A 12,577-nucleotide genomic window follows, 5' to 3' on the forward strand; every position below is an offset into this window, starting at 1 on the left:
GTGTTTATACGCTGAGTGTGGGCAGTGCGGTGTATGTATATTGGGTGTGGGCAGTGCAGTGTATGTACACTTCGTGTGTGCAACGCTGGGTCCCCGAAAGTATCCCATTTGAACGTAAGAACATAAGAAATGGAGCAGGAGTAGGCCATCTAGCCCCTCGAGCCTGCCCCGCCATTCAATAAGATCATGGCTGATCTGAAGTGGATCAGTTCCACTTACCCGCCTGATCCCTATAACCCCTAATTCCCTTACCGATCAGGAATCCATCTATCCGTGATTTAAACATATTCAGCGAGGTAGCCTCCACCACTTCAGTGGACAGAGAATTCCAGAGATTCACCACCCTCTGAGAGAAGAAGTTCCTCCTCAACTCTGTCCTAAACTGACCCCCCTTTATTTTGAGGCTGTGCCCTCCAGTTCTAGTTTCCTTTCTAAGTGGAAAGAATCTCTCCACCTCTACCCTATCCAGCCCCTTCATTATCTTATAGGTCTCTATAAGATCCCCCCTCAGCCTTCTAAATTCCAACGAGTACAAACCCAATCTACTCAATCTCTCCTCATAATCAACACCCCTCATCTCCGGTATCAACCTGGTGAACCTTCTCTGCACTCCCTCCAAGGCCAATATATCCTTCTGCAGATAAGGGGACCAAAACTGCACACAGTATTCCAGCTGCGGCCTCACCAATGCCCTGTACAGATGCAGCAAGGCTTCTCTGCTTTTATATTCTATCCCCCTTCCGATATTGGCCAACATCCCATTTGCCGTCTAACTGTATCTCTGTGGGTTCCCAGGCTGATGTTGTGATGTTTGGACTGCAGTCCAGACAGGGAACAAAGCTTTTCTCTCACTACTGGATCCAATAAAACTCCTCGACTTCTGGCTGGGATGTTTTGTGTGAGGTCTGTATTAAGTCGGCACGGTAGCACAGTGGTTAGCACTGCTGCTTCACAGCTCCAGGGTCCCGGGTTCGATTCCCGGCTCGGGTCACTGTCTGTGTGGAGTTTGCACACTCTCCTCGTGTCTGCATGGGTTTCCTCCGGGTGCTCCGGTTTCCTCCCACAGTCCAAAGATGTGCGGGTTAGGTTGATTGGCCAGGTTAAAAAAAAAAATTGCCCCTTAGAGTCCTGAGATGTGCAGGTTAGAGGGATTAGTGGGTAAATATGTGGGGGTAGGGCCTGGGTGGGATTGTGGTCGGTGCAGACTCGATGGGCTGAATGGCCTCCTTCTGCACTGTAGGATTTCTATGATTTCTAAGTCAAGTGTTTTTTGTATAGGTCACATTCGAATCTCAGACTTGGGATTGGCAGTATACGTGCCAGAGAGACAGACTGTCAAAGGCCGAGTGGGCACGGTGGGCTACATGGGTGAGTATTGTGTCCGCAGAGAAACCTTGGTCCCTCCACATCTGTCAGGTTGCGGAGGCTGGAGTGGGGGTTGTGTTAATCCTTCACGATGTCAGTTCAGGCTGTACTTCTGTGATCATGAAGAGCTGAGACACCATGACAGAAACCACAGCAAAATCCCAAGGGAAGTGCTCATCTAGAGTTTTCGAGGAATGCTCCCAGGAACAATATCAGCCACATCACTAGGACATTAACTGCAAATGTATCCTGGGATTAACGGTTGGAAATGACACTTCAGAAACCCATTGAATATCAGGTGTCAATGGAAAAACGGATTTGTAATGATAATGTTCACCACAGTTGAAATCAAAGTGGGGATATGTGGAGCCCAGGAGTGGGATGTTAGGATTTGATTTTGGGAATGGGGAATGTTGGGATTTGCGTTTGGAAGTGGAGAATTTTGGTATTTGATTTCAGGAATGGAGAATGTTGGGATTTGATTTCGGGAGTGGGGAATTTCGGGATTGACAAATGTTGGGATTTGATTTCCGAATTGGGGAATGTTTTGAGCAGGAGTCCAGGGCTGTGGAATGTTTGGATTGAGGGGACAGTCTTTCCTAATGTTGAAAGAGGGAACCTGGGAGTGGGTTTTGGACTTGGGGGATTTTGGGACAGGAGAACTAGAACCAGGCCATGTGTTGAATTTACAATCTGTCTCTTGGGAAATGAGAGGCTGATTACATTTCTTTGCAGTCATTTTAAAGCAAATTTTGATATTGACACCTGCTCTTTGTGGGGGTTATGAATTGGACTGCCAGATGAACCCATGTTATGAAAAAAGACTTGTATTCAGTTTAGGCCTTCCATGATCATGAACTGTCTTGAAGCATTTTCCATTCACTGAAATACTTCTGAATAGTCACCGTGTTATGATCCTAACTGATGTTTGTAACTAAACAGGTCAGATCCCACACTGAAACCTGGCTCGATAGATCCTAACTTTTAGAATAGAATAGAAACCCTACAGTGCAGAAGGAGGCCATTCGGCCCATCGAGTCTGCACCGACCACAATCCCACCCAGGCCCTACCCCCACATATTTACCTGCTAATCCCTCTAACCTACACATCTCAGAACTCTAAGGGGCAATTTTTAACCTGGCCAATCAACCTAACCCGCACATCTTTGGACTGTGGGAGGAAACCGGAGCACCCGGAGGAAACCCACGCAGACACGAGGAGAGTGTGCAAACTCCACACAGACAGTGACCCGAGCCGGGAATCGAACCCGGGACCCTGGAGCTGTGAAGCAGCAGTGCTAACCACTGTGCTACCGTGCCGCCGGTTTTATTTTAGAAACCGTGAGTGTAATTTACTGAACAAATTCACAGGAGTCTGCTGATGAACTTTTAATGCAAAGAATAAAATATTTATTAAACAAGTAAAAAGAATTGTATTACACCAGACAAAAACAGAACCTAATAAAACACAAGAAAATGATTTAAATATTCACAATTCATTCACCACAGCTATATCTTTACAGACACATGTAAATTCAGGAAAATAAAACAATTTACTATATCAGTGTGTGATAGATGTGAACCAACTGTTTGAGTGCTGTTGGGGGGAGCAGCCAACCTGGGGGAAGCAACAGTGGCCGTGCATCCGGCGCAGAGTCCGGCCCGGCAGCTCAGAAGGGGAGGGAAAGGGAGGATGAGCAAACTGACCACAGCACCAGGGTACAGGGAGCCATTCAAGTGGGGGGAGAAACAAAAAATGTAGTAGAAATTGGGGATAGTACACTTTTGGATGCTGTTGGGCGGGGGACTTAGCAGGGGTAAGCCATGGTGTACAGGTCACTGGCTCAGAGTCTGTCCTTGTTGCTCAGAAGGGAAGGGGGGAGAGGAGTAGAGGATTAGTCACTGGGGACTCCATAGTTAAAGGGACGGATAGGAGATTCTGCGGGAATGAGAGAGACTCACGGTTGGTGTGTTGCCTCCCAGGAGCCAGAGTCCATGATGTCTCGGATCGTGTTTTCGATATCCTTAAGGGGGAGGGGGACCAGCCCCAAGTTGTGGTTCACATAGGCACTCAAGACATAGGTAGAAAAAGGGATGGGGATGTAAGGCAGAAATTCAGGGAGTTAGGGTGGAAGCTTAGGGCTAGAATAAACAGAGTTGTTATCTCTGGTTTGTTACCCGTGCCACGTGATAGTGAGGAGAGGAATAGGGAGAGAGAACAGTTGAACACGTGGTTACAGGGATGGTGCAGGAGGGAGGGTTTCAGATACCTGGACAATTGGGGCTCTTTCTGGGGTCGGTGGGACCTCTACAAACAGGATGGTCTGCACCTGAACCAGAGGGGTACCAATATCCTGGGGGGGAAATTTGCTAATGCTCTTCGGGAGGGTTTAAACTAATTCAGCAGGGGGTTGGGTACCTGAATTGTAGCTCCAGTGTACAGGAGGTTGAGAGTAGTGAGGTCATGGATGAGGTTTCAGGGTTGCAGGAGTGTACTGACAGGCAGGAAGGCGGTTTGAAGTGTGTATACTTCAACGCCAGGAGCATCCGGAATAAGGTGGGTGAGCTTGCAGCATGGGTTGGTACCTGAGATTTCGATGTTGTGGCCATCTCGGAGACATGGATAGAGCAGGGACAGGAATGGTTGTTGTAGGTTCCAGGGTTTAGATGTTTCAGTAAGTGCAGCGAAGGTGGTAAAAGAGGGGGAGGTGTGGCATTGTTAGTCAAGGACAGTATTACGGTGGCAGAAAGGACATTTGATGAGGACTCGTCTACTGAGGTAGTTTGGGCTGAGGTTAGAAACAGGAAAGGAGAGGTCACCCTGTTGGGAGTTTTTTATAGACCTCCAAAAAGTTCCAGAGATGTAGAGGAAAAGATTGCAAAGATGATTCTGGATAGGAGCGAAAGTAACAGGGTAGTTGTTCTGGGGAACTTTAACTTTACAAATATTGACTGGAAAAGCTATAGTTCGAGTACTTTAGAGGGGTCAGTTTTTGTCCAATGTGTGCAGGAAGGCTTCCTGACGCAGTATGTAGATAGGCCAACAAGAGGCGAGGCCACATTGGATTTGGTACTGGGTAATGAACCAGGCCAGGTGTTAGATTTGGAGGTAGGTGAGCACTTTGGTGACAGTGACCACAAATCGATTACGTTTACCTCAGCAATGGAAAGGGATAAGTATATACCAAAGGGCAAGAGTTATAGCTGGGAGAAAGGAGATTATGATGCGATTAGGCGAGATTTAGGTGGCATGGGTTGGGGAAGGAAACTGCAGGGGATGGGCACAATTGTAATGTGGAACTTGTTCAAGGAACAGCTACTATGCATCCTCGATAAATATGTACCTGTCAGGCAGGGAGGAAGCAGTCGTGTGGTTTACTAAAGAGGTTTGTTCTCTTGTGAAGAGGAAGAAGGAGACTTATGTTAAGATGAGACGTGAAGGCTCAGTTAGGGCGCTTGAGAGTTACAAGTTAGCCAGGAGGGACCTAAAGAAAGAGTTAAGAAGAGCCAGGAGGGGACATGAGAAGTCTTTGGCAGGTAGGATCAAGGAAAACCCTAAAGCTTTCTATAGGTATGTCAGGAGTAAAAGAATGATTAGGGTAAGATTAGGGCCAGTCAAGGACAGTAGTGGGAAGTTGTGTGTGGAGTCTGAAGAGATAGGAGAGGCACTAAATGAATATTTTTCGTCGGTATCCACACAGGCGAGGGACAGTGTTGTTGAGGGGAGTACTGAGATGCAGGCTGTCGGACTGGATGGGATTGAGGTTCATAAGGAGGAGGTGTTAGCAATTCTGGAAAGGGTAAAAATAGATAAGTCCCCTGGGCCGGATGGGATTTATCCTAGGATTCTCTTGGAGGCTCGAGAGGAGATTGCAGAGCCTTTGGCTTTGATCTTTGTGTCGTCATTGTCCACAGGAACAGTGCCAGAAGACTGGAGGATAGCAAATGTTGTCCCCTTGTTCAAGAAGGAGAGTAGGGACAACCCTGGTAATTATAGACCGGTGAGCCTTACTTCTGTTGTGGGCAAAGTATTGGAAAGGATTATAAGAGATAGGATTTATAATCATCTGGAAAGGAATAATTTGATTAGGGATAGTCAGCACGGTTTTGTGAAGGGTAGGCCGTGCCTCACAAACCTTGTTGAGTTCTTTGAGAAGGTGACCAAAGAGGTGGATGAGAGTAAAGCAGTTGATGTGGTGTATATGGATTTCAGCAAAGCGTTTGATAAGGTTCCCCATGGTAAGCTATTGCAGAAAATACGGAGGCATGGGATTGAGGGTGATTTAGTGGTTTGGATCAGGAATTGGCGAGCTGTAAGAAAACAGAAGGTGGTAGGTGATGGGAAATATTCATCCTGGAGTTCAGTTACTAGTGGTGTACCGCAAGGATCTGTTTTGGGGCCACTGCTGTTTGTCATTTTTATTAATGACCTGGATGAGGGTGTAGAAGGATGGATTAGTACATTTGCAGATGACTCTAAAGTCGGTGGAGTTGTAGACAGTGCGGAGGGAAGTGGCAGGTTACAGAGGGACATAGATAAGCTGGAGAGCTGGGCTGAGAGGTGGCAAATGGAGTTTAATGCGGAAAAGTGTGAGGTGATTCACTTTGAAAGGAGTAACAGGAATACAGAGTACTGGGCTAATGGTAAGATACTTGGTAGTGTGGATGAACAGAGGGATCTGGGTGTCCATGTGCATAGATCCCTGAAAGTTGGCACCCAGGTTGATAGGGTTGTTAAGAAAGCACACGGTGTGTTAGCTTTTATCGGTAGAGGGATTGAGTTTCGGAGCCATGAGGTCATGCTGCAACTGTACAAAACTCTGGTGTGGCCGCACTTGGAGTATTGCGTACAGTTCTGGTCGCGGCATTATAGGAAAGACGTGGAAGCGTTGGAAAGGGTGCAGAGGAGATTTACCAGGATGCTGCCTGGTATGGTGGGAAGGTCTTATGAAGAAAAGGCTGAGGGACTTGAGGTTGTTTTCGTTAGAGAGAAGAAGGTTAAGAGGTGACTTAATAGAGGCATACAAGATGATCAGAGGATTAGATAGGGTGGAAAGTGAGAGCCTTTTTCCTCGGATGGTGATGGCTAACACGAGGGGACATAGCTTTAAATTGAGGGGTGAGAGATATAGGACAGATGTTAGAGGTAGGTTCTTTACTCAGAGAGTAGTAAGGGCGTGGAATGCCCTGCCTGCAGCAGTAGTGGACTCGTCAGCATTAAGAGCATTCAAATGGTTATTGGATAAAGATATGGATGATATTGGAATAGTGTAGATTAGAGGGGCTTTAGATTGGTTTCACTGGTCAGCGCAACATCGAGGGCCGAAGGGCCTGTACTGCGCTGTAATGTTCTATGTTCTAACTGGTAAATTGTAGACAGACACATCACACTCCGAAATAAATGACAAATGAGACCAAAGCAGATTCTATGGGTTTCTCAACAACCCACCCAGATACTTGCCACACCATGAGCCAATCGGTCTCATTGAAACTCGTGTCTTTCTCACCAGGGTTTCCAGTCTCCACATTTGGAGAACTGTCCTTGAAATTCTTTCCAAATGTCAGCCCCACTCAGCTCAACAAGGATTTAGCTTTAGGGTTTTGATCTAATCTTCCAGGATCTGAATCTCCATGTGCACTCTTGTTCATATTCCGAGCAACCTTCAGATTCACAGTCATCTGTCCTTGTCCCTAAACTTGGGACTTCCACCTCTTTCTGTCCCTGTTTTGGGACTTTCCCTGTATCCTGCTCCCTGCGACAGCTTCTCTGCAATGGCGCACCTCTCCGGATCACCCTGAGCTACACTTTTGTGCTGTTTCACTTCTCCTTTTGTGTGTGCGTGTTCATGCGTGTTCGTGCATGTGTATGTGCGCGCACAGAGGACCGGTTCCCAACCTGAAGACAACAACCTGCGCACGTGTGCTCATTCTGTGGCGAGCGCAGGAGGTCCAAGGCTCATTGGGAACTGGAGTTCCTGAGCTCAAAACTCCTCATCCTCAAAGTTCAAGTAAGTATTTGGAGCTCATTGCAAATGTTGAAATGTATAGGGCAGAGCGGACTGTGTGTCTTTGGAACCCTCTGCCTCAGAAGACGGTGGAGGTGGGGATCACTGAATATTTTTAAGGGAGACGTGGATAGATTCTTGTTAGGCAAGAGCAGGGCTGGAATGGAATAGAAACATAGAAAATAGGAGCAGCAATAGACCATTCGGCCCTTCGACCGTACATTTTTGATCATGCTGATCATCCAACTCAAAAGCCTGATCCCGTCTTCCCCTCCTCCCCCCTCCCAATATCCCTTGATCCCTTTGGCCCCAAGAGCTTTAATGAAAAGGTACAATGTTTTGGCCTGAACTACTTTCTGTGGTAGAAAATTCCACCGGTTCACTACTCTCTGGGTGAAAAAATTTCTCCTAATCTCAGTCCTAATATATTTTCCCTGTATTTCAGACAGTGACCCCTGGTTCTGGACACCATCACCATTGGGAATATCCTCCCTGCATCTACTCTGTCTAGTCCTCTTAGAATTTTATAGATTTCTATGAGATCCCCCCCCCCTCAATTCTTCTGAACTCCAGCGAATATAATTCTCACCAAGTCAAGCTCTCCTGATACGTCAGTACCACCATCCCAGGAATCAGTCTGTAAACTTTAGCTGCACTCCATCTATGGCAAGAACATCCTTCCTCAAATAAGGAGATCAAAACTGCACACAATACTCTAAGTGTGGTATCACCAAGGCACTGAATAATTGCAGCAAGCCATCCCTGCTCCTGTACTTGAATCTTCTCGCTATGAAGGCCAACATACCATTTGCCTTCTTTACTGCCTGCTGCACCTGCATGCTTACTTTCAGGGCACCCCAGTCTCATTGCATATTGCCCTCTCTTAATTTCTAGCCATGTTTGTTTTTCAGACTGCAGGTATTCCCCAGGACCACTGCTTTTTCTGCTCCAGGTAAATGACCTGGATATTGGAATTCAGAGTTAAATTTCAAAAGTTACCCATGATACCACCAATCCTGGAGGAGTGAAAAACAGTTAGGATGGTACCAATAAACTGAAACAGGACATAAATATGATGGCAGAATGGACAGGCAAGTGGCAGATAGAATTTAATGCAGAGAACTGGGAATATGATGCATTTTGGCAGAAAGAACAGGGAGGGACAATATAGATTCACAGAACAAAGGGGTACAGGTTCACAGCTCCTTGAAAGTGGAGTCACAGGTGGACAGAGTGATGAAGGCGGCATTCGGCATGCTTGGTTTCATCGGTCAGAACATTGAATACAGGAGTTGGGACGTCTTGTTGAAGTTGTACAAGACATTGGTAAGGCCACACTTGGAATACTATGTACTGTTCTGGTCACCCTATTATAGAAAGGATATTATTAAACTAGAAAGAGTACAGAAAAGATTTACTAGGATGCCACCGGGACTTGATGGTTTGAGTTATAAGGAGAGGCTGAATAGACTGGGACTTTTTTCTCTGGAGCATAGAAGGCTGAGGGGTGATCTTATAGAGGTCTATAAAATAATGAGGGGCACAGATCAGCTAGATAGTCAATATCTTTTCCCAAAGGTAGGGGAGTCTAAAACTAGCGGGCATAGGTTTAAGGTGAGATGGGAGAGATACAAAATGTCCAGAAGGCAATTTTTTCACACATGGTGGTGAGTGTCTGGAACAAGCTGCCAGAGGTAGTAGTAGAGGCGGGTACAATTTTGTCTTTTAAAAAGCATTTAGACAGTTACATGGGTACGATGGGTATAGAGGGATATGGGCCAAATGTGAGCAATTGGGATTAGCTTAGGGGCAGGGCAACATGGACAAGTTGGGCTGAAGGGCCTGTTTCCATGCTGTAAACCTCTCGACTTAATGACACCATTGTAAAGAGTGTGCAGGGACAGGGGGATATTGATGTGTATGTGTAGAGATCTTTGAAGGTGATAGGACAATGAGAGAGTGGTTAGCAAAGCAGATGGGATTCTGGGCTTCAGGAATAGAGGATACCTTCCACAGTCCAAAAATGCGCAGGTTAGGCTGATTGGCCATGCTAAATTGCCCCTTAGGTGGGTTAACAGGGTAAATACGTGGGGTTACGAGGATAGGATCTAGGCGGGATTGTTGTCACTACAGACTCGATGAGCCGAATGGCCTCCTTCTGCACTATAGGGATTCAGTGAAAAGCAGGGATATAATGCTGAATGTTTATAAAGCTTGGGTTCGGCTAGACCACCGTGTCCAGTTCTGGTCACCACGCTTTAGGAAAGATGTGAGGGTGCTCGAGGGGGTGCAGATGGAGATTTACCAGAATGGTTTCAAGGGTGGGGTGTTTTAGCTACATGGTCAGTTTGGAGAAGCTGGGATTATTTTCCATGGAGTAAAGGAAATTGAGGGAAGATTTGATACAGATTAGATAAGGTAGACAAGGAAAAGCTGTTCCCATTGGCTGATGAACAAAGGGACACAGATGTCAGGTTTTGGGTCATGATGCAGGGTGAGGGGTGATCTTATAGAGGTCTATAAAATAATGAGGGGCACAGATCAGCTAGATAGTCAATATCTTTTCCCAAAGGTAGAGGAGTCTAAAACTAGAGGGCATAGGTTTAAGGTGAGAGGGGAGAGATACAAAGTGTCCAGAAGGGTGAGGAAGAACTATTTTAAGTAAGAAGCAGCAATGAGCTCATTGCTTATATACAAGAAAAAACAGGGATCTTGATACCAATTCTGAGGAACCTCCGCTAATATATTGATATATGGCCATGTTGTCTTTGTATCTTTCTCCTGCACACATTCCAACCTAGCATTGTATTGTATATTTAACAAACTTGGATATATTACACTAAGTCCCTTTATCTAATATGGATTGTCAATAGCTGAGGGTCCAATACTAATCCTTTTGGCACCTGACCACCTGCAATATGGCAGCCTGAAAATTACTCATTTATTCCTACACTCTAGTTTTCTGTCCATTAACCAACCCTCTATCTATGTTAATATACTGCCCTCAATCCCATGTGACCTTATCTTATGCAACAGCCTTTCATGTGTGGGCACCTTAATTGAATGTCTTCTGAAAATCCAAATATACCACATCTACTCCACTCTCTTTATCTACCCTTATATCCTCAAATGCTTTTAATAGTTTGGAATATATATAAAAAGAGAGAAACGGATAGATATGGAGCAAAACTGGATAACTGTTGCCAACTCTTCACTGTTTTTAATTTCTTCAAGCTCCTGAAGTTGTGAAGAATGAACGTTATGCATTCAGCCCTGACTGGTGGGGCCTGGGTTGTCTCTTGTACGAGATGATTGAGGGACAGTCACCATTTCAACAGCGCAAGAAAAAGATCAAACGGGAGGAGGTGGAACTCCGGGTCAAGGAGGAGCAGGAGAGTTACTCTGACAAGTTCTCAACAGAAGCACGTTCACTGTGTCAAATGGTAAGTCAGTGAGGAATTCATGCTGTATGTTGCGTGGTACCACACTGGCATCAGACATTTGGAGTAAAGAGTCAGTAGCAATGTGGGTACAAAATTGGCTGAATATTAGGAAGCAGGGAGTAATGATCAATTGATATTTTTCTGGCTGGAGGAAGGATTGTAATGCTGTTCCCCAGGGATCGGTCTTGGGACCTTTGCTTTTCCTCATATATATTTATCATCTAGATCTTGGTATGCAGGGGAAAATTTCAAAGTTTGTGAATGATACAAACCTTGGAAGCATTGTAAACTGTGAGGAGAACAGTGTAGAACTTCAAAAGGACATAGACAAGCTTTAAGTTTATTTATTAGTGTCACAAGTAGGCTTACATTCACACTGCAATTAAGTTACTGTGAAAATCCCCGAGTCATCACACTTTGGCCCCTGTTCGGGTACACTGAGGGAGAATTTAGCATGGTCAGTGCACCTAACCAGCACACCTTTTGGACAATGGGAGGAAACTGGAGCACCCGGAGGAAACCCACACAGACATGGGGAAAACACGCAGACTCCATACAGTGACCCAAGCCGGGAATCAAACCTGGGACTGTGAGGCAGCAGTGCTAACCACTGTGCTGCCCATCAAGTTGGTGGAGTGGGCAGATAGGTGGCAAATAGATAGATGAGGTTCAATGAGGAGAAATGTGAGGTGATGCATTTTGGCAGGAAGAACATAGAGAGACAATATAAAATAAGGGGTAAAATTCTTAAGGGAGTGCAGAAACAGAGGGACCTGGGTGTAGCTGTGCATCGATCATTGAAGGTGGCAGGATAGGTGGAGAGAAGCAGTTAATAAGCCATATAATATTGTGGGCTTTATTAATAGCGGCATAGAGTACAAGAGCAAGGAGGTTATGCTGAACTTGTACAATATACCAGTTAGACCTCAGCTGGAATATTGTGTACACTTCTGAATGCCATACTACAGGAAGGATGTGAACACATTAGAGAGAGTGCAGAAGAAGTTTACAAGAATGGTTCCAGGGATGAGAAACTTCAGTTATGAGAATAGATTGGAGAGGTTGGGACATGTCCCCTTGGAGAGAAAGCTAAGAGGAGATTTGACAGAGATGTTCAAAATCATGAGGGGCTGGACAGAGTAGATGAGGAGAAACTGTTCTCACTCACAAAAGGATCAAGAACAAGAGCGCACAGATTTAAAGTGATTTGTAAAAGAAACAAATGTGATGTGAGAAAAAAACTGAAAATGTGGCCGCGTCAAACTTAAAGAAAAATCATATTTTTGCACAGTGACAAGTGGCAGGCCACAGGATTGGAAAGAATGTAAAAAAAAATCAAAGAATGTCAAAAAGGAGGAGTAAACTAGATAGATATCTAAATAAGAAACAAGTTAATAAAGTGAGCATTGGTCCTATTGAAAGTGCATCTGGGGAATAATGAAATTATGGATAATGGAAAGTAGGCCTATGGCTGATGAATTAAACAAATATTTTGCATCAGTCTTCACTGTAGAGGACACAAGTAACATCCCAGAAATAGCTGTAAATCAGGAAATGGAACAGAGGAACGAACTCAGGAAAATTAGAATCACCAGGGAAGTGAAACTAAGAAAATTGTTGCGTCTGTGGGCTAACATACCCCCAGATGGACTTCATCCTAGGATCTTTAAAGAAGTAGCTAGTGAGGTAGTTGATGTGTTGGTTTTAATTTTCTCCTAGATTTGGGGAAGGTTCCATTAGATTGGAAGATAGCAAATGTAACTC

General features: G+C 45.2%; 1 protein-coding gene across 4 annotated transcripts in view; it reads left to right on the forward strand.

Annotated features, from left to right (window-relative positions):
- Nucleotides 1-12,577, forward strand: part of LOC144505264 (G protein-coupled receptor kinase 6-like) — a 226,085-nt gene that overhangs the window by 142,442 nt on the left and 71,066 nt on the right. For all 4 annotated transcript variants that reach the window (XM_078231310.1, XM_078231311.1, XM_078231313.1 and 1 more), the window contains exons 11-12: nucleotides 1,279-1,368; nucleotides 10,605-10,813. In XM_078231310.1, coding sequence (XP_078087436.1) covers nucleotides 1,279-1,368; nucleotides 10,605-10,813 — 299 coding nt within the window. The remainder of the gene's footprint in view (nucleotides 1-1,278; nucleotides 1,369-10,604; nucleotides 10,814-12,577) is intronic.

This window comes from Mustelus asterias, chromosome 16 (genome assembly GCF_964213995.1).
Source record: "Mustelus asterias chromosome 16, sMusAst1.hap1.1, whole genome shotgun sequence".
NCBI lineage: Eukaryota > Metazoa > Chordata > Chondrichthyes > Carcharhiniformes > Triakidae > Mustelus > Mustelus asterias.